The sequence below is a fragment of the Botryllus schlosseri genome, chromosome 2, assembly GCF_051294905.1.
Source record: "Botryllus schlosseri isolate E-star chromosome 2, Bs_hap1, whole genome shotgun sequence".
NCBI lineage: Eukaryota > Metazoa > Chordata > Ascidiacea > Stolidobranchia > Styelidae > Botryllus > Botryllus schlosseri.
Genome location: NC_137237.1, coordinates 24450639 through 24469479, shown reverse-complemented (window position 1 = coordinate 24469479; position 18841 = coordinate 24450639). Strand labels below are relative to the sequence as shown.

The window sequence follows — 18841 nt, the reverse complement described above, 5'->3', positions numbered from 1 at the left end:
TATGATGACAATTTATGCTATGTTTCAAGCGTACGGTCAAGGTCACACGAATCGATGTAAAGTCTCGCTTGGTTGGATTCTCGTACTTGGATGGGGTGGGGGGTGGCTGACTAAGGGGCTACACATCCAAAACTACTTCCGTAACCAAATGTCAGTCAGGCGCAGAGACGAGCGGATATAAAAATTTGGTATTCTGAAACCATCTTGCTCCGGCTTATATTTTAAAACTCAACTGGCGTATGATTTCTCTTGAATCTCTCAATCAATAATTCCCGGTTCAATCGAGTGTGAATGCAAGCTGTCTGTGTGGTGCACGCGTTATCAAATCAAACTCGTTTGTGTCATTGAGTCCATGGTAGGCCTATATCACATTGATATCATTGTAAGCAGACAGTTTTGAGTAACTATGTGGGATTCTATTGAAAACAGCTTTATTACAAAGAAGCCGAGATAAGTCCATCGCTGTTGCTACTTGCTACCCGCCATTTTCAAGTGGTTTTTGACGACGTCCAAAGCTACTTCCCGCAGCTTACGACAGTAGAGAGCGAGTGTGCCAGGAGCGAGCCTCGTATACGGTACAAACGAGTGTGGATTTGAATGGGAAAACAAGGCATTGGGGGATCTTTACTGGATTACTTTTGGATTTAAGTTTATTCGGACCCGGATTTGTGGATTTTACATGCTACTCGCGAAATAATATCGCGGGCAAGTGATCCCCATGAATCAGCCGTGATCGATCGGGGGTGATGCGATGATGTCAGTCTGGATTCAAAATACTCGTTTGGATTAATCACATCAAAGTAATCAGTTTTCTTCTGGCTCGTGACTCTTGCATCGATGTGGTTCCTGTATCGAGAACTACGATACTAGATTCCATTGTACGCCGACGAATCGGGGCTCGTATACTGTACAAATGAGCGTGAATTCGGATGGGAGTACGGCGCATTGGAGTATTTTTACTGGATTACTTTTGGATTTACGTATATCCGGACAAGGATTTTTTAAATTGTACATGCTACTGGCGAAATAATTGCGCTAGTAAGTGATGGCCATAAATCAGCCGTGATCGATCGAGAGTGATACGATGATGTCAGTCGGGGTTTAAAATACTCATTTCGATTAATTCCATCAACGTAGTCATCTTCTTCTGACTCGTGACTCTTCCGTCGATGTGGTTCCTGTATTGAGAACTATACGATACTCGATTCCATTGTACGCTGACGTATCGGAAAAGTTCGCCTCGTTTCGTAGGATACTGGGGGAAAGGTTTAATCTCGCTGAATACGAGTTTGGGAATATTTGGCGTTATATTCGAGTGATAAAAAAACTTATCTCTAGGCAAGTAGACGTACTTGCTGAGTGATTGTAGCCTGCGACCCAAATTCCCATTGTCTCTGTCCACAATCGCTTGTGAAGTGGTGTAATGAATCGGTGATCCGAATCCAGCCCGGAATTGCTCCTGCTCCTGGACCCGATCGTAATCACCTCCGCTCAGATGTGATCAACCTGTTGACGGATATACAGTCTTGTCGTCATCGTTGTATGTTAAGTTGACGGAATAATACTTGATCATAATGAGCAATCTGTAAGATATACATCTCAGTAGTACCGTGTTTTCTGTTTCACGGTCATACAAATCGGGTGCAGTTCAGATTAGCAAGAAATCGAGCAGTTTCATTTTCCTGGTACTGAGTTGAGACGCAATAACTACTGGTCAGGCGTAATCATCTTCCATCTACAAAGGATGTTTCATTTTGGTATGGCTGCATATCAATTGTGTATATAAACTTGTATTTCGGCAGTCGATGAAGAAAATATGTAACCCGTTTGCTAAATATGTATGTTGTCTATTTTAGGAACACGAGAAGTGAAGTACATCAACAGTTTGATGTCAAAGAAAATATTATCCATGACGAAGCGTGAATAATGATTTTACCCGCTGCGTGTCGAAATAGCGTATAGCGTATAGCGTATAATAGCGTCGATTCCGCAGCTGCAACACCAATGGGTTGCGGGTTCGAGTCCGACTGAGTTCGACTGCAGAATTCTTACCCAAGTGTTCGATGTTTATCTAGGCTCCTATTTTTCATATAATCCGTACAAGCGATGCCTTCTAGAAGCTCAGAAGTGGGCAGTGCTACAAGTCGGTATCTACAGGACACAAATGACGTAAATCGTCCTGGTTGAAATGACCGTATTAGCAGTCTACAAGCACCATGAATATCACAAACAACGAAACAAACTCTACCCGCCATGATATCGACTCCAGCAGGACATATTTTCGATATATTGAGATATGTAAATTTCATTCTTAATATTTTCAATCTTGCAAGCGAACCATCTTTTAGGGCGGCAATAATACAAGATTTGTCGTTATCGACTAACGCTGTCAAGGGCGATTTGGTGTATGGAAATGTGAATATTGATTACGACGGTGCGATTTTGGACGGTTCGCCGCGGTAAACGATCCTTGATATCAGGAAACAATCAGGCGCAGTCTGAAAATATAGTCGAACATTCGTACCCTGCTACAATACCAAGCACAAAGCGTTATTGGAAAAAAAATGCGATGAAGCGGCGATCGATATGCATCGTACAAAGACGTAGTAGTAGTCACGCACAACACACACACACACACACACACACACACACACACACACACACACTAGAATACTAGTCAGATTATAGGACCACGAACTAACATATCGATCCAGTTTTCCGTCCCATGCCACCTCATTTTGTCTCTTTCCTTTCATATTCTCTGCTTTAGTTTTCATTCGGTGTGCATTCCTCTTCTTTACTTTACCTATGCCAAGGTGGGTGTGCGATTTCAAAGACTACTCCAAGCTCCAATTCGTTTCGACACCTTCCTGTCTTTCATTGTATCGCAGTTTTGTAGTGTTTTGAAACGATGAAAATATTAATAAACTAACACTGATACACTAAATTATCCCAAGAACAGCTGCAATACAGAAACGTTTGAGGTCTATATATTTGCGATTTTTTATTGCGTGTGAAGATTTAAAAACGACTAGCAGAATAGGTAGGAGAAGACTGGAGGAGCAAGCTCTAGCACATAATAGACATTTCGTCCATCAGTATTGGTGTTTGTAAGGCAGGGCTAGAATCTGTGTAAAATGAGGAAAATTACTATAATATGAATGCGAGGCATTCAATAGCACCCAAGCAGAGTTCTGAAAAACGTGAGTTGAACTGGATTGGATCCGAAAATGAACAATGCGCAGTGAGCACAATGACTCGGACTCGAGTCTCAACACCGTGATTCGGAGTTGAATATTCGAATCCTGAGTTGGACTCGGTGGTGAATGGAAAATGATTCGACTTGACTCGAGTCCTACCGAATGTTGGGATTAAGTCACCATCCTCGAGTCACGAATAGGGCTAGGCACAATGATTCGTGTACCCGAATCTGAAACGAGTAATATATATAACGATTCTAGTCGAGTAGTAAAAGACGATTTTTTTTTCGAGTACTGAAAATATACGCTTCTATCGCCACTAAACGGCAATTTATCAACGAAAGTCATAGGTTCGATACTAGTTTCAAGTGTGGAAGCTGTAAAACTTTGATTGGTCGTATCGCAGCATACGAAACCTACAGACTACAGTACAATGCTACGAAAGTTACTGAAAATAACAAATCGCTGGTATGCCAGCTAGTTTTATGGCTCTACAGCATCACCAGATTCTTATGACTCTATATGGCGGGTGTTTTCAACCCGGATCCAATCATCTGGATAGTAAGTAGCCTATACACAAGTAAGTAACTCCGTCGGTCGGAAGAAGTAGGCGTATCACGCGATATACTTTTTCGTATCATAGATAATGATATCATGCAAATTCTGCACGAGATGTGTCTTGGAAGTGGCACGTAAAACGTTGTTGTCCCCCACCAATATAGCTTCTCTAGATGAGATGTCTTATTCGTTTTGCTATCTGACCCGTTTGTGGAAATCTTCAGCGACAATTATTGTTCTGGGGATCATTTTCGTTGAGTATTAAAATATGGTCTCTCGCAGAGCGTGACGGTCAACAAATGTATGTCTCAAATATTCAGCGGAAACCGGGGTACATTATTGTTCGAGACTCCTATATATGACTTGGAATAAAGCACCGATGCCTTGTCATTCAGAGGCTGCTGTATCGAGAGCGTCCATGGCAGTTGATCGAATAATCATGTGAGAAGATGGTCAAATATGATTGTCTACCTATCTATTATGAATATTCTATTTCGGAGTGTTTCCTTGTATATCCCCGAGAGTGACGACATAGAGTCGACTATTACTGATCTCGCGATGTGAGAATACAACTCGTGAAAAGAAGCTTGTGATCTGTGATGGATTACAGAATATTCCGATGTCAACGCTGACGTTCTTGAAAATGGTGTGATTCGTTATAGTTCTGATCTTGTGTGACTACCCCAAACAGTAGATTATCGACTATAAAACGTTTGTGTAGCTATAATTCGTATCCAAGTTGTTGAACTAAGACATATGACGGTAGAATCGAATGCCATACATAAAAACTTATTCAAATACCTACTAAGAGTGAACATTACAACGTTGAGTCACTTGAAAAGTTGTCGTGGTAGCGGAATATTGTTTGTGAATCGATATGGTTAGTAACAGTTGGATTGTTCGCACATTTAATGCTATTTATCGATATCGGATCGGCTTATGAAATATCAGTGTGAGAACCAAGTGCGTGCCAACTGCCCTTTGTTGATGGAAATAAACACCTGTCTCCCGTATTGCTGTCAGAAAACAATCTGTTTTCATGAAATACGCATATTTGCACGCCAAGTCCTGCTAATTTTGTTGCCCGTTCGTTTTTGTATTAACATTAAGTGTGTAGTATCGCTCCTTTGGCGATGGTAATTTGGCGGAAAAAGTCAGCACCTAAGATTAAAAAAAATCAACCAGAGAACGAGCTGTTTCTCCGTGACCTTTCAATATTCACCTATGGTTTTGAATTCACAGCAAATGACGTTATTGTTGACAATATGTGAATTGCTATCGAAGATTCGTAGTAATGGTTTTGTCTGTTTTTAGGATGATATATTTCTCAAACAGTTTCCAAAAATGAGAGACTGTTATGGGAAGACACTTCGACCCGGATCCGCCAGTACAGAGATGCGTATATATCGCGTCGGGTTCTCACCGCTCCGAATTATATAGACTCGCTACGTTCGCCAGGTTTTCGAGACTGTCGTACGCAAAGCGTGCAGATTTAGCATCTGACGGATATTATTGGCTGGGGTTCGAAGACAAAATTAAATGTTTCGGATGCAGTATTTCACTCGAAAAATGGGTTGAAAAGGATACGAATGTAAGTTGTCATGAAGCGAGTTGTGTTCGAGACGTATTCAATATTCCCGTTGAAAGATCGAATTTCAGGAGTCTATTACGGGAGTTTAAGCTCCAAATCGAGACACCGCAAGTCAATAACAGCGACATAAAACTTGCGAATATCATTGACCGAGAACACGCGTGTTTGATTAAGAACCTCGACTTGAAAAGGGAATCGAAGCGACGCGAAACCTTCAAGAAATGGCCTAGCTATCCAATACCCCACGCAGTAGGCGAGTTGGCGAAACAAGGGTTTTTCTATCTCGGTAACTTAGACAGAACGCAGTGCTTTAGCTGCTTCGGTGTTCTTCGCAATTGGAAACCCATAGACGACGTATCGGAAATACACCTTACACATTTTCCAAAATGTACTTTCGCACGTGGTAGCTTTTCAGGAAATATCGCACTAGCTGAGCAAGACCGCGGTAATTTGGATGACTTACTTCACGAGAAAATACGACGGCTCACTATCAATGTGAAAGAACCAGATGAGCCATCCGAGGATGAAAAACACTATCTTGCTGAACTATTCCCTTGCCTTAACCCTGCGAATCCTGTAATGTCGTCCTTGTCACGAAGAATAGCAACCTTCGACGAAGGTTGGGATCCCGCTAAAATCAATGCTAGCGTTGAGCAATTAGCAAATGCGGGGTTTTATTACATCGATTCGGACAAGACGAAATGTTTTTACTGCAATGGTGGACTTCGGTGGGACCGGACAGACGAGGTTTGGACGGAACATGCTAAATGGTTTCCGCAATGCGAGTACGTACTTCGTATGAAAGGTATCGAATTCGGGCGACGCATCGAAAACACATATCCAAATCTCAACCGTCCGATTATTAGAAACCCCATCACGAAGTTGGAGTTGACTAAACGACAAAATGTTCTGCGGAATCGTCAATCAAACGATGGATCACCGTTGGATTGCATCGAAAATGGGAGAGGCCGTGACGTGTAAACGATGTGAAATAAATATAAATGAATATGACTATAGCATGTGGACATCTTTGCATTGTTTCTAGACTTGTGGGACTGACGTAGAACGCAGTGGTGGCAGTCATGAAGTACTTCTATTTTTTTCTCAGAATTGTGGTAGGTTTTACCTAATTACACTACATACTCAAGTGCCTTGTGTTGGACTACTTCTATTTCTATCAGTTGGATTAGACGGGACATTCTAACTGGCCATTTAGCATGTTCCGTCCAAACCTCGTCTGTCCGGTCCCACCGAAGTCCACCATTGCAGTAAAAACATTTCGTCTTGTCCGAATCGATGTAATAAAACCCCGCATTTGCTAATTGCTCAACGCTAGCATTGATTTTAGCGGGATCCCAACCTTCGTCGAAGGTTGCTATTCTTCGTGACAAGGACGACATTACAGGATTCGCGGGGTTAAGGCAAGGGAATAGTTCAGCAAGATAGTGTTTTTCATCCTCGGATGGCTCATCTGGTTCTTTCACATTGATAGTGAGCCGTCGTATTTTCTCGTGAAGTAAGTCATCCAAATTACCGCGGTCTTGCTCAGCTAGTGCGATATTTCCTGAAAAGCTACCACGTGCGAAAGTACATTTTGGAAAATGTGTAAGGTGTATTTCCGATACGTCGTCTATGGGTTTCCAATTGCGAAGAACACCGAAGCAGCTAAAGCACTGCGTTCTGTCTAAGTTACCGAGATAGAAAAACCCTTGTTTCGCCAACTCGCCTACTGCGTGGGGTATTGGATAGCTAGGCCATTTCTTGAAGGTTTCGCGTCGCTTCGATTCCCTTTTCAAGTCGAGGTTCTTAATCAAACACGCGTGTTCTCGGTCAATGATATTCGCAAGTTTTATGTCGCTGTTATTGACTTGCGGTGTCTCGATTTGGAGCTTAAACTCCCGTAATAGACTCCTGAAATTCGATCTTTCAACGGGAATATTGAATACGTCTCGAACACAACTCGCTTCATGACAACTTACATTCGTATCCTTTTCAACCCATTTTTCGAGTGAAATACTGCATCCGAAACATTTAATTTTGTCTTCGAACCCCAGCCAATAATATCCGTCAGATGCTAAATCTGCACGCTTTGCGTACGACAGTCTCGAAAACCTGGCGAACGTAGCGAGTCTATATAATTCGGAGCGGTGAGAACCCGACGCGATATATACGCATCTCTGTACTGGCGGATCCGGGTCGAAGTGTCTTCCCATAACAGTCTCTCATTTTTGGAAACTGTTTGAGAAATATATCATCCTAAAAACAGACAAAACCATTACTACGAATCTTCGATAGCAATTCACATATTGTCAACAATAACGTCATTTGCTGTGAATTCAAAACCATAGGTGAATATTGAAAGGTCACGGAGAAACAGCTCGTTCTCTGGTTGATTTTTTTTAATCTTAGGTGCTGACTTTTTCCGCCAAATTACCATCGCCAAAGGAGCGATACTACACACTTAATGTTAATACAAAAACGAACGGGCAACAAAATTAGCAGGACTTGGCGTGCAAATATGCGTATTTCATGAAAACAGATTGTTTTCTGACAGCAATACGGGAGACAGGTGTTTATTTCCATCAACAAAGGGCAGTTGGCACGCACTTGGTTCTCACACTGATATTTCATAAGCCGATCCGATATCGATAAATAGCATTAAATGTGCGAACAATCCAACTGTTACTAACCATATCGATTCACAAACAATATTCCGCTACCACGACAACTTTTCAAGTGACTCAACGTTGTAATGTTCACTCTTAGTAGGTATTTGAATAAGTTTTTATGTATGGCATTCGATTCTACCGTCATATGTCTTAGTTCAACAACTTGGATACGAATTATAGCTACACAAACGTTTTATAGTCGATAATCTACTGTTTGGGGTAGTCACACAAGATCAGAACTATAACGAATCACACCATTTTCAAGAACGTCAGCGTTGACATCGGAATATTCTGTAATCCATCACAGATCACAAGCTTCTTTTCACGAGTTGTATTCTCACATCGCGAGATCAGTAATAGTCGACTCTATGTCGTCACTCTCGGGGATATACAAGGAAACACTCCGAAATAGAATATTCATAATAGATAGGTAGACAATCATATTTGACCATCTTCTCACATGATTATTCGATCAACTGCCATGGACGCTCTCGATACAGCAGCCTCTGAATGACAAGGCATCGGTGCTTTATTCCAAGTCATATATAGGAGTCTCGAACAATAATGTACCCCGGTTTCCGCTGAATATTTGAGACATACATTTGTTGACCGTCACGCTCTGCGAGAGACCATATTTTAATACTCAACGAAAATGATCCCCAGAACAATAATTGTCGCTGAAGATTTCCACAAACGGGTCAGATAGCAAAACGAATAAGACATCTCATCTAGAGAAGCTATATTGGTGGGGGACAACAACGTTTTACGTGCCACTTCCAAGACACATCTCGTGCAGAATTTGCATGATATCATTATCTATGATACGAAAAAGTATATCGCGTGATACGCCTACTTCTTCCGACCGACGGAGTTACTTACTTGTGTATAGGCTACTTACTATCCAGATGATTGGATCCGGGTTGAAAACACCCGCCATATAGAGTCATAAGAATCTGGTGATGCTGTAGAGCCATAAAACTAGCTGGCATACCAGCGATTTGTTATTTTCAGTAACTTTCGTAGCATTGTACTGTAGTCTGTAGGTTTCGTATGCTGCGATACGACCAATCAAAGTTTTACAGCTTCCACACTTGAAACTAGTATCGAACCTATGACTTTCGTTGATAAATTGCCGTTTAGTGGCGATAGAAGCGTATATTTTCAGTACTCGAAAAAAAAAATCGTCTTTTACTACTCGACTAGAATCGTTATATATATTACTCGTTTCAGATTCGGGTACACGAATCATTGTGCCTAGCCCTATTCGTGACTCGAGGATGGTGACTTAATCCCAACATTCGGTAGGACTCGAGTCAAGTCGAATCATTTTCCATTCACCACCGAGTCCAACTCAGGATTCGAATATTCAACTCCGAATCACGGTGTTGAGACTCGAGTCCGAGTCATTGTGCTCACTGCGCATTGTTCATTTTCGGATCCAATCCAGTTCAACTCACGTTTTTCAGAACTCTGCTTGGGTGCTATTGAATGCCTCGCATTCATATTATAGTAATTTTCCTCATTTTACACAGATTCTAGCCCTGCCTTACAAACACCAATACTGATGGACGAAATGTCTATTATGTGCTAGAGCTTGCTCCTCCAGTCTTCTCCTACCTATTCTGCTAGTCGTTTTTAAATCTTCACACGCAATAAAAAATCGCAAATATATAGACCTCAAACGTTTCTGTATTGCAGCTGTTCTTGGGATAATTTAGTGTATCAGTGTTAGTTTATTAATATTTTCATCGTTTCAAAACACTACAAAACTGCGATACAATGAAAGACAGGAAGGTGTCGAAACGAATTGGAGCTTGGAGTAGTCTTTGAAATCGCACACCCACCTTGGCATAGGTAAAGTAAAGAAGAGGAATGCACACCGAATGAAAACTAAAGCAGAGAATATGAAAGGAAAGAGACAAAATGAGGTGGCATGGGACGGAAAACTGGATCGATATGTTAGTTCGTGGTCCTATAATCTGACTAGTATTCTAGTGTGTGTGTGTGTGTGTGTGTGTGTGTGTGTGTGTGTGTGTGTTTGTGCGTGACTACTACTACGTCTTTGTACGATGCATATCGATCGCCGCTTCATCGCATTTTTTTTTCCAATAACGCTTTGTGCTTGGTATTGTAGCAGGGTACGAATGTTCGACTATATTTTCAGACTGCGCCTGATTGTTTCCTGATATCAAGGATCGTTTACCGCGGCGAACCGTCCAAAATCGCACCGTCGTAATCAATATTCACATTTCCATACACCAAATCGCCCTTGACAGCGTTAGTCGATAACGACAAATCTTGTATTATTGCCGCCCTAAAAGATGGTTCGCTTGCAAGATTGAAAATATTAAGAATGAAATTTACATATCTCAATATATCGAAAATATGTCCTGCTGGAGTCGATATCATGGCGGGTAGAGTTTGTTTCGTTGTTTGTGATATTCATGGTGCTTGTAGACTGCTAATACGGTCATTTCAACCAGGACGATTTACGTCATTTGTGTCCTGTAGATACCGACTTGTAGCACTGCCCACTTCTGAGCTTCTAGAAGGCATCGCTTGTACGGATTATATGAAAAATAGGAGCCTAGATAAACATCGAACACTTGGGTAAGAATTCTGCAGTCGAACTCAGTCGGACTCGAACCCGCAACCCATTGGTGTTGCAGCTGCGGAATCGACGCTATTATACGCTATACGCTATACGCTATTTCGACACGCAGCGGGTAAAATCATTATTCACGCTTCGTCATGGATAATATTTTCTTTGACATCAAACTGTTGATGTACTTCACTTCTCGTGTTCCTAAAATAGACAACATACATATTTAGCAAACGGGTTACATATTTTCTTCATCGACTGCCGAAATACAAGTTTATATACACAATTGATATGCAGCCATACCAAAATGAAACATCCTTTGTAGATGGAAGATGATTACGCCTGACCAGTAGTTATTGCGTCTCAACTCAGTACCAGGAAAATGAAACTGCTCGATTTCTTGCTAATCTGAACTGCACCCGATTTGTATGACCGTGAAACAGAAAACACGGTACTACTGAGATGTATATCTTACAGATTGCTCATTATGATCAAGTATTATTCCGTCAACTTAACATACAACGATGACGACAAGACTGTATATCCGTCAACAGGTTGATCACATCTGAGCGGAGGTGATTACGATCGGGTCCAGGAGCAGGAGCAATTCCGGGCTGGATTCGGATCACCGATTCATTACACCACTTCACAAGCGATTGTGGACAGAGACAATGGGAATTTGGGTCGCAGGCTACAATCACTCAGCAAGTACGTCTACTTGCCTAGAGATAAGTTTTTTTATCACTCGAATATAACGCCAAATATTCCCAAACTCGTATTCAGCGAGATTAAACCTTTCCCCCAGTATCCTACGAAACGAGGCGAACTTTTCCGATACGTCAGCGTACAATGGAATCGAGTATCGTATAGTTCTCAATACAGGAACCACATCGACGGAAGAGTCACGAGTCAGAAGAAGATGACTACGTTGATGGAATTAATCGAAATGAGTATTTTAAACCCCGACTGACATCATCGTATCACTCTCGATCGATCACGGCTGATTTATGGCCATCACTTACTAGCGCAATTATTTCGCCAGTAGCATGTACAATTTAAAAAATCCTTGTCCGGATATACGTAAATCCAAAAGTAATCCAGTAAAAATACTCCAATGCGCCGTACTCCCATCCGAATTCACGCTCATTTGTACAGTATACGAGCCCCGATTCGTCGGCGTACAATGGAATCTAGTATCGTAGTTCTCGATACAGGAACCACATCGATGCAAGAGTCACGAGCCAGAAGAAAACTGATTACTTTGATGTGATTAATCCAAACGAGTATTTTGAATCCAGACTGACATCATCGCATCACCCCCGATCGATCACGGCTGATTCATGGGGATCACTTGCCCGCGATATTATTTCGCGAGTAGCATGTAAAATCCACAAATCCGGGTCCGAATAAACTTAAATCCAAAAGTAATCCAGTAAAGATCCCCCAATGCCTTGTTTTCCCATTCAAATCCACACTCGTTTGTACCGTATACGAGGCTCGCTCCTGGCACACTCGCTCTCTACTGTCGTAAGCTGCGGGAAGTAGCTTTGGACGTCGTCAAAAACCACTTGAAAATGGCGGGTAGCAAGTAGCAACAGCGATGGACTTATCTCGGCTTCTTTGTAATAAAGCTGTTTTCAATAGAATCCCACATAGTTACTCAAAACTGTCTGCTTACAATGATATCAATGTGATATAGGCCTACCATGGACTCAATGACACAAACGAGTTTGATTTGATAACGCGTGCACCACACAGACAGCTTGCATTCACACTCGATTGAACCGGGAATTATTGATTGAGAGATTCAAGAGAAATCATACGCCAGTTGAGTTTTAAAATATAAGCCGGAGCAAGATGGTTTCAGAATACCAAATTTTTATATCCGCTCGTCTCTGCGCCTGACTGACATTTGGTTACGGAAGTAGTTTTGGATGTGTAGCCCCTTAGTCAGCCACCCCCCACCCCATCCAAGTACGAGAATCCAACCAAGCGAGACTTTACATCGATTCGTGTGACCTTGACCGTACGCTTGAAACATAGCATAAATTGTCATCATATACCCATCAATCAATCAACCCGCCATTACACGCTGACACGGCGAGTCACGCCAGGCGAGCTTTTCCGTTTCGTCGGGTTACACACTACAGAGATCCAAAAAGATTCGATCGTCATACGCGGAAAATTACAGCAAATAATACAGTAACCTTGAGTATATTCGCCTGATAATAAATTCAAACGAGTTTAATTTAACATAAACGAGTTTTGATTATACGCAGATAGCAGCCGTATTCAATTGAACCGGAAATCATTGATCGACATGATAGGTCAGCCGAGTTTTAAATCGCCAGGCAGGACCATTTCTAGTTTCGGAATCCGTTCATCCCCCGATAGTGAGTTACGTAATTCTGCAAGTAGCCTTGAAAATGATACCAAGAATACATATATATCACTCTAATACGGAGCTGAACGGTTATCGTTCCGGACCAGAGTATGCCAGTTCAAACGGCAAGCGTGAATTTACATCGTTTCGTTTGGCCCAACGCCTTGACCGTGCACTTGAGATATAGCATAAGGCTCTCATATACGGATCAAGAGGAGCGTTTACTTCACAGCTGTAATGTTCAATGGGCAAATTTTCCCTCATCCCATCACATTCAAGAGAAATTGGATGAACCAACCCACGATTACACGCCGCGTCATGCCGCGTCAACTTTTCCGTTTCGTCGGAGTACACACCATAGAGATCCAGAAAGATTCGATTACAACAAAGACAATAACCTTGATATTATTCGCCTGATAATAAAATTATATTCACCGCAAACGAGTTTTGACACGCAGATAGCAACCTTACTCAATTCCAGAAAGCGCGACACGATAGGTCAGCCGGGTTTTGAAATCAACAGGCAGAACCAGTGATCAATCCACTCATAAATAACGAGTCACGCCACAACCGCGAGAATTACGTCACAAATATTACACCAAACTCATTTCAAACGGAAATCAAACAGCCACATATCGATCAGATCGCTTGCAGCAATCCGTCACGAACTGCAATTCTGCAAAATGCGTAAGTCCGTTATCCTTTGTTTCTTTATTTTATTAGAGATTTTAGTTTCTTTAAGTTAAAAGACGATATGCGGCTATATCCACCATTTCTCTACTACTGATGTTAACTCATCGAAGTCGTCGTATTGGCCTATAAAGAGAATTGTAGCACTTTTCGAACAACAATACGGAATATCTCAAAAACTAGAGCCAATTCGGTAAACTATTGTCATTTTTGGATTTAGCGACATGAGAATACACCTAAACCGTAGTATACAAAGATAATTTTACCTAAATGTCAATATTTGAGTATTTTCAGCACTTTTCGAAAAAATATGGAATATCTCGAAAAATAGAGCCAATTCGGAACAATAAATGACATTTTTGGATTCAGCGACATAAAAATACCCTAAAACCTTGGAATTATTATTGGCACCAAAATGTGTATTGACTAGTGGCATAAGCAGAGTGTTAAAAGAACCTCACCATCAAATTTTAATTTTCACACAAAACGAAAATATTTTAATGAATATTTATTCCAAATCAGTTTCAATTCTGATATTCCCACTCAGATACCAGTTTAGAAATGCGAGTGTTATAATATTGTTCGGTCAAAACGCAACAGCGCGATACCAATCGCCTAATTACAAATAGCTTATCCGTATTGGAGATGGAATTGGCATTTCAGGAAAATGTATCTATTTCAAACTGCAACCTCCCCTGCGGACGCCGCTGCACACGACGAATCAAAACAACACGATTCTCCATTCACAATCACAATAAAAATTTCGACTAGTGGCCGGGCCTATGATGATCAAGACGTGCGTATCATCACAAATCATATATGTTTGAGTGGAGTGAGTGACATCCAGCGAAACGCCTGAAACTGGCGCACGGAGCCCATAGTGTTGTATGGAACACCGTTTAAGAACCACTGCTCTAGTATGTGCATGTATGAACTGGATAGATGAACATAACATACCCATTGAATTGCGCGCAAACACCGACTGCACAATATTTGTGAGAACGTTTTTGAAGCAACTTACGTATGTTTAATCCAAACCACTAGGCAGAATGGAGTTGGATGTCTAATAAGATGCTTTGCATACTTTTATTGAAACGTCAGTCCAGAGTATCGTCTATATAGGCCTATCTACTTTTTTCATGTCAGAATAGCTACATGTGCCATGTTTGGTTTATTGTACGAGATGTTTCCTTCTTACTGTTGACATAACATCATCATATAATATGAGATATACGATCAGGAAGTTGCGGAATGTGCGGGTGAGTTTCATTGGCTGACATTCATAGTCCAACGGAACAATAGGATTGCAGGACTCCTTTCGGGCGAAGGTGACACATTCTCCGTGTTTGTTCAAAGTATGGATGAGAGTGGAACATAATGATTCGGTAAATATAATAAAGTACAACTTAATTTGGTTCTATAATCGTGTGTGCCCGTTTCCAGAGATATATCCGCAACAATGAAGCCAGAAACTTATTCCAAGCCGGTAATGCGTATTCTCTAATATCGGTGGTTCTCAACCTGTGGTACGGGAGTGATTTCCTGATGATACGCGGAAGAATATGTGGTGCTCGGTCTACGACTCTTTCGTTGTTGAGTGAGTAACTGTTATTCTGAGCAGGCCTACCCTTGGTGTCATTGGTCGCATGTCACTCATGGAGCTGACTGTTTGGCTCTATATGTGATATGTATCATGTACGAACGATTTAAGCGATCCTATGACTTATGTGCTGTGAAATTCTGGTTTCAATGTTGACATTTTTATTTGTAATAGCAACAAACGTATCTTGTTCAAGTTCGTAAACGCAGAACTCAAAGACTTAGCCACACACATCGGTGGCATCGGTGGTATATTTACTTTGCGTTGCGACTAAAGTAGAAAAGTACTCGAAGTACTCGACTAAAGTAGTATCGAAATCGAGGGATCGCACACTTTTAGGCAGGGGTGGGCAATAATTTTCCCCGCAGGCCAAAGCAGAAAATTCGTTGGCGGGCCGAGTCAAAAATCTATATTCTGTGGCGTATTCAATTGTATTTCTAAATTGAAAACAGTGAATTACAATGTAAATACATGGTTCTTAATGGATTTACTGATATTAGGCAATGGGAAAGTGTCGGTAAATTAACAAAAATAATATTTATTCGCATGATACATTTTAAACTCTTTTTAACCCCCCCCCCACATATAGATTCTTTTTTTATTAATACAATAACGTGTATTTAGGATACTACAAAGCTTGTCTTGGTCGCTGCTTCCCGAGCAGTGTGCAACTTGGTAAAATATGCTTTGTTGTTGATGGAAACTAGCAGTGCCTCCGAAATTTGTCCTCCTTTAGCCCAATGTCTGTCTTCGTGTTTTTGCCATTATACCGACCTCAATTATACTCCGTGGTGACCTGCTCGCCACAAACTAAAAGGACGGTTCCAACCCTGGTGGACTTGATTCAGGAATTGGAAACGTATCACGTACCAATTTGAAGCACAAAGTGTGTAAATGTGACACTGGCAACAAAGAAGGTTTGAATGGAACTATATGAAACAGTGACTTATATTGTTGCTTTAATTGTCACGGCACACTTTACTATACAGTGGCTGTATTTTGAATCTGTATCACTTATATGACGTACGTAGGCTAAACGTAATCGCTACAAACAAATAAACAGGCTGCATAGTGAACGAATGTCCGGTTCCGTATACACAGCCTATCATCCTATTCCACGGATTAACATTCAAAAGTAGGTTTTATGTTCTGATTTACAGATAACTGTTCGCGGGCCGATCAAAATCGCGATGCAAGGATATCCTAAAACTACTTTTTACTTTATGAAATCTAAAGTCCATGAACTACGCAGTTGACATGATTGTTTCGCCGAATGACATTGCATTAGACCTGCCTTGAGACAGGGATAATACCCTTTATGTCTACCCTGTTTGTGGTCATTTTGGTTCGCAGAATGCCGATCACTCATCTTCAACCTCCAAGCAGACACGAGAAAATCAATTCAAATCTACAACAACACTTCCACGTGATATGTGTTTCAATATTTCGATACAATAATTCGACACGTTTCATACATAGCAACAGGCTCCTCATCGCTGATCTGACTACTACCGTATAGTGTAGGGATGGTGTGAACCTCTGAAAGGTTCAGGTTCGTGTGAACGCGAACCTTTTTGAAAGGTTCTGTGTGAATACGAATGTGAACCTCATGACATCACGTGGGTCATATTGCTAATTCCAACCCTAAATTTCAGTGAAGTCATAGCCCACATTAATTGAAGACGATACCTAGCGACGACTCGGGCCCTATAATTCCACAAAGCTGAAGTACATATTGACGTATTAAATGTCTCCAAATGTATCAACTGGGGCTTGCTTCGTTGATATTGAGCAGAGTGTAGAACGGGCTTCTATACTTTCTACTGACATTGCCCCATAAACAAGTTATGCAGCAATAGCCAACACCACAATTGCACGGATTTGGTTTTTATGATACAATAAACATATGGAATCAAGATTGACCCAGTACGCCTGCCAAATTTTTTACCCCAGAATACGATAAAATTACATTGATTGGTTGAATAAGCATCATTTGCTGACTACCTACATCTACATGTAGTGTATTTCGCTCTTGATGATGTGTGATTGCGGGTCAACCTCACAGCAGAGAGTCACTAAATATTCACAAACGGAAAGCTGGATATTTCGAGCGAAATTTTGTAACAAAGCAAGTAGAATTTTGAAATTTTCAAGGTCCATGCTCGTTTAGTGTTGATTTTTTTATGCTGCCAGCGCCATGCATAGAGTTGCCCGCAGTTGAAATGCAATAAATTTCAACCAACGATGTTATAATGAAGTGAAATTGTAATATATGAAAAAGGTTCACAGTGCAGAACCAACCAAGGTTCGTTTGTGAACGCGAACCTCTAAATTTCCGAGGTTCACACACAGAACGCGAACGTGAACCTCACGTTTACACCACCCCTACCGTAATGCATTGAAAAGCCAATACTGAAAGTATAGAAATTAAACATGGAACGGCAACGACCGATTTTGCAGCTTCGTTCCGCTTCGCTGAGGCTGGAGTGTAGAATTGTTTTGCGTAAGCGACTGTAGGATTTCTGGCAATCTAAAAGTTATCTTCCAGAGCGCAGAAATTACTGAATCTGGTCTTGATCGAAAGCTATTGTCGCACTCATTCCAAAAATATGAATGAAAATATGGTCACGCTCCAGTCTTTGACGAAAAACCACCCTCAACATCTGAAATGTGCATTGCTCAGAACAATCGGGTAACCGCGACACAATGGCCATAACAATGACCCGTTGCGACTCTCCGATTGTTCGAACAATGCCGATATTTCAGACTTGGAGAACGGATTCTAGGTGGGTCAGTGCCTGATCATATTTTAATTTATATTTTCGGAATCGGTACAACAGTAGCTTTTGATCAAGACCAGATCCAGTAATTTCTGCGCTCGGGAAGATAGCTTTTGGATTGCCCGAAATCCTACAGTCGCTTACGCAAAACTATTCTACCTTTCAGCCTCAGCGAAGCGGAACGAAGCTGCAAAATCAGTCGTTGCCGTTCCATGTTTAATTTCTATTCTGAAAGTGAGCAGCGAAGTCGGCAGCGAAGACCACGATGGGGGCGCATGGGAGCGAGAGTGACTGACGTCTGAGTTGTAGAATTCGTGAAAGACGTGCTCAAGATTACGAAAGGCAAAGACATAGGAACATTACAAATATTCGTGTCGTGGTGCACAAAGCCTAAAAAACGCGATAATCGCCACTGTAAATGTGCCATTAATAGACATAAAAATATATCAATGGTATTTTCTAGAACGAATATATTCAACACACCTCTTATCTATAAAATATCATGACCACTGAGCTGACTAGCCGCTCGTTCAATTGCCAGTTGACATCATCACAATATCTTCCGGCAAAGTCGCCGCAGTAGCAATCCGTCCGGGTTTCACCAGTGCTTCCAATGCATACGTGCTCTGCATTCGCTTTACCGGATTTCATTTTTACTCCGGGGCATAAAGCAAATGCGTTGCGCTCATGGTTTATGGCACGAAACTGAAGAAATGGGAGAATTATTTCAAAAAAATCCTCTGCATAGTCTACGAACATTCTCACGAT

The 18841-nt window shown here is 41.4% G+C and overlaps 3 protein-coding genes and 1 pseudogene across 4 annotated transcripts in view; 1 reads left to right on the top strand and 3 right to left on the bottom strand.

Annotated features, from left to right (window-relative positions):
- Nucleotides 1–18841, bottom strand: part of LOC145456913 (uncharacterized) — a 185142-nt gene that overhangs the window by 73458 nt on the left and 92843 nt on the right. The window lies entirely within an intron of this gene.
- The window catches only part of LOC145456849 (tubulin epsilon chain-like), a 297431-nt gene that overhangs the window by 202761 nt on the left and 75829 nt on the right, over nucleotides 1–18841 (bottom strand). The window lies entirely within an intron of this gene.
- LOC145456886 (baculoviral IAP repeat-containing protein 3-like) lies at nucleotides 5031–6551 on the top strand. The gene is made up of 2 exons (XM_080335026.1): nucleotides 5031–6154; nucleotides 6216–6551. Exons 1-2 carry the CDS (start codon nucleotides 5116–5118, stop codon nucleotides 6239–6241), a joined length of 1065 nt encoding a protein of 354 aa, XP_080191152.1. The 5' UTR covers nucleotides 5031–5115; the 3' UTR covers nucleotides 6242–6551.
- Nucleotides 15438–18841, bottom strand: part of LOC145456860 (intelectin-1-like) — a 32758-nt pseudogene continuing 29354 nt past the window's right edge. The window contains exon 8 of the transcript XR_013920723.1: nucleotides 15438–18778. The product of XR_013920723.1 is annotated as an intelectin-1-like (transcript). The remainder of the gene's footprint in view (nucleotides 18779–18841) is intronic.

Excerpts from the sequence above, each read along its gene's own strand:
- LOC145456886 (XM_080335026.1), top strand. The coding sequence starts at position 5,116 with ATGGGAAGACACTTCGACCCGGATCCGCCAGTACAGAGATGCGTATAT. Across the intron at positions 6,155-6,215 it reads GTACGTACTTCGTATGAAAG|AAACCCCATCACGAAGTTGG; the intron begins GTATCGAATTCG and ends TCCGATTATTAG.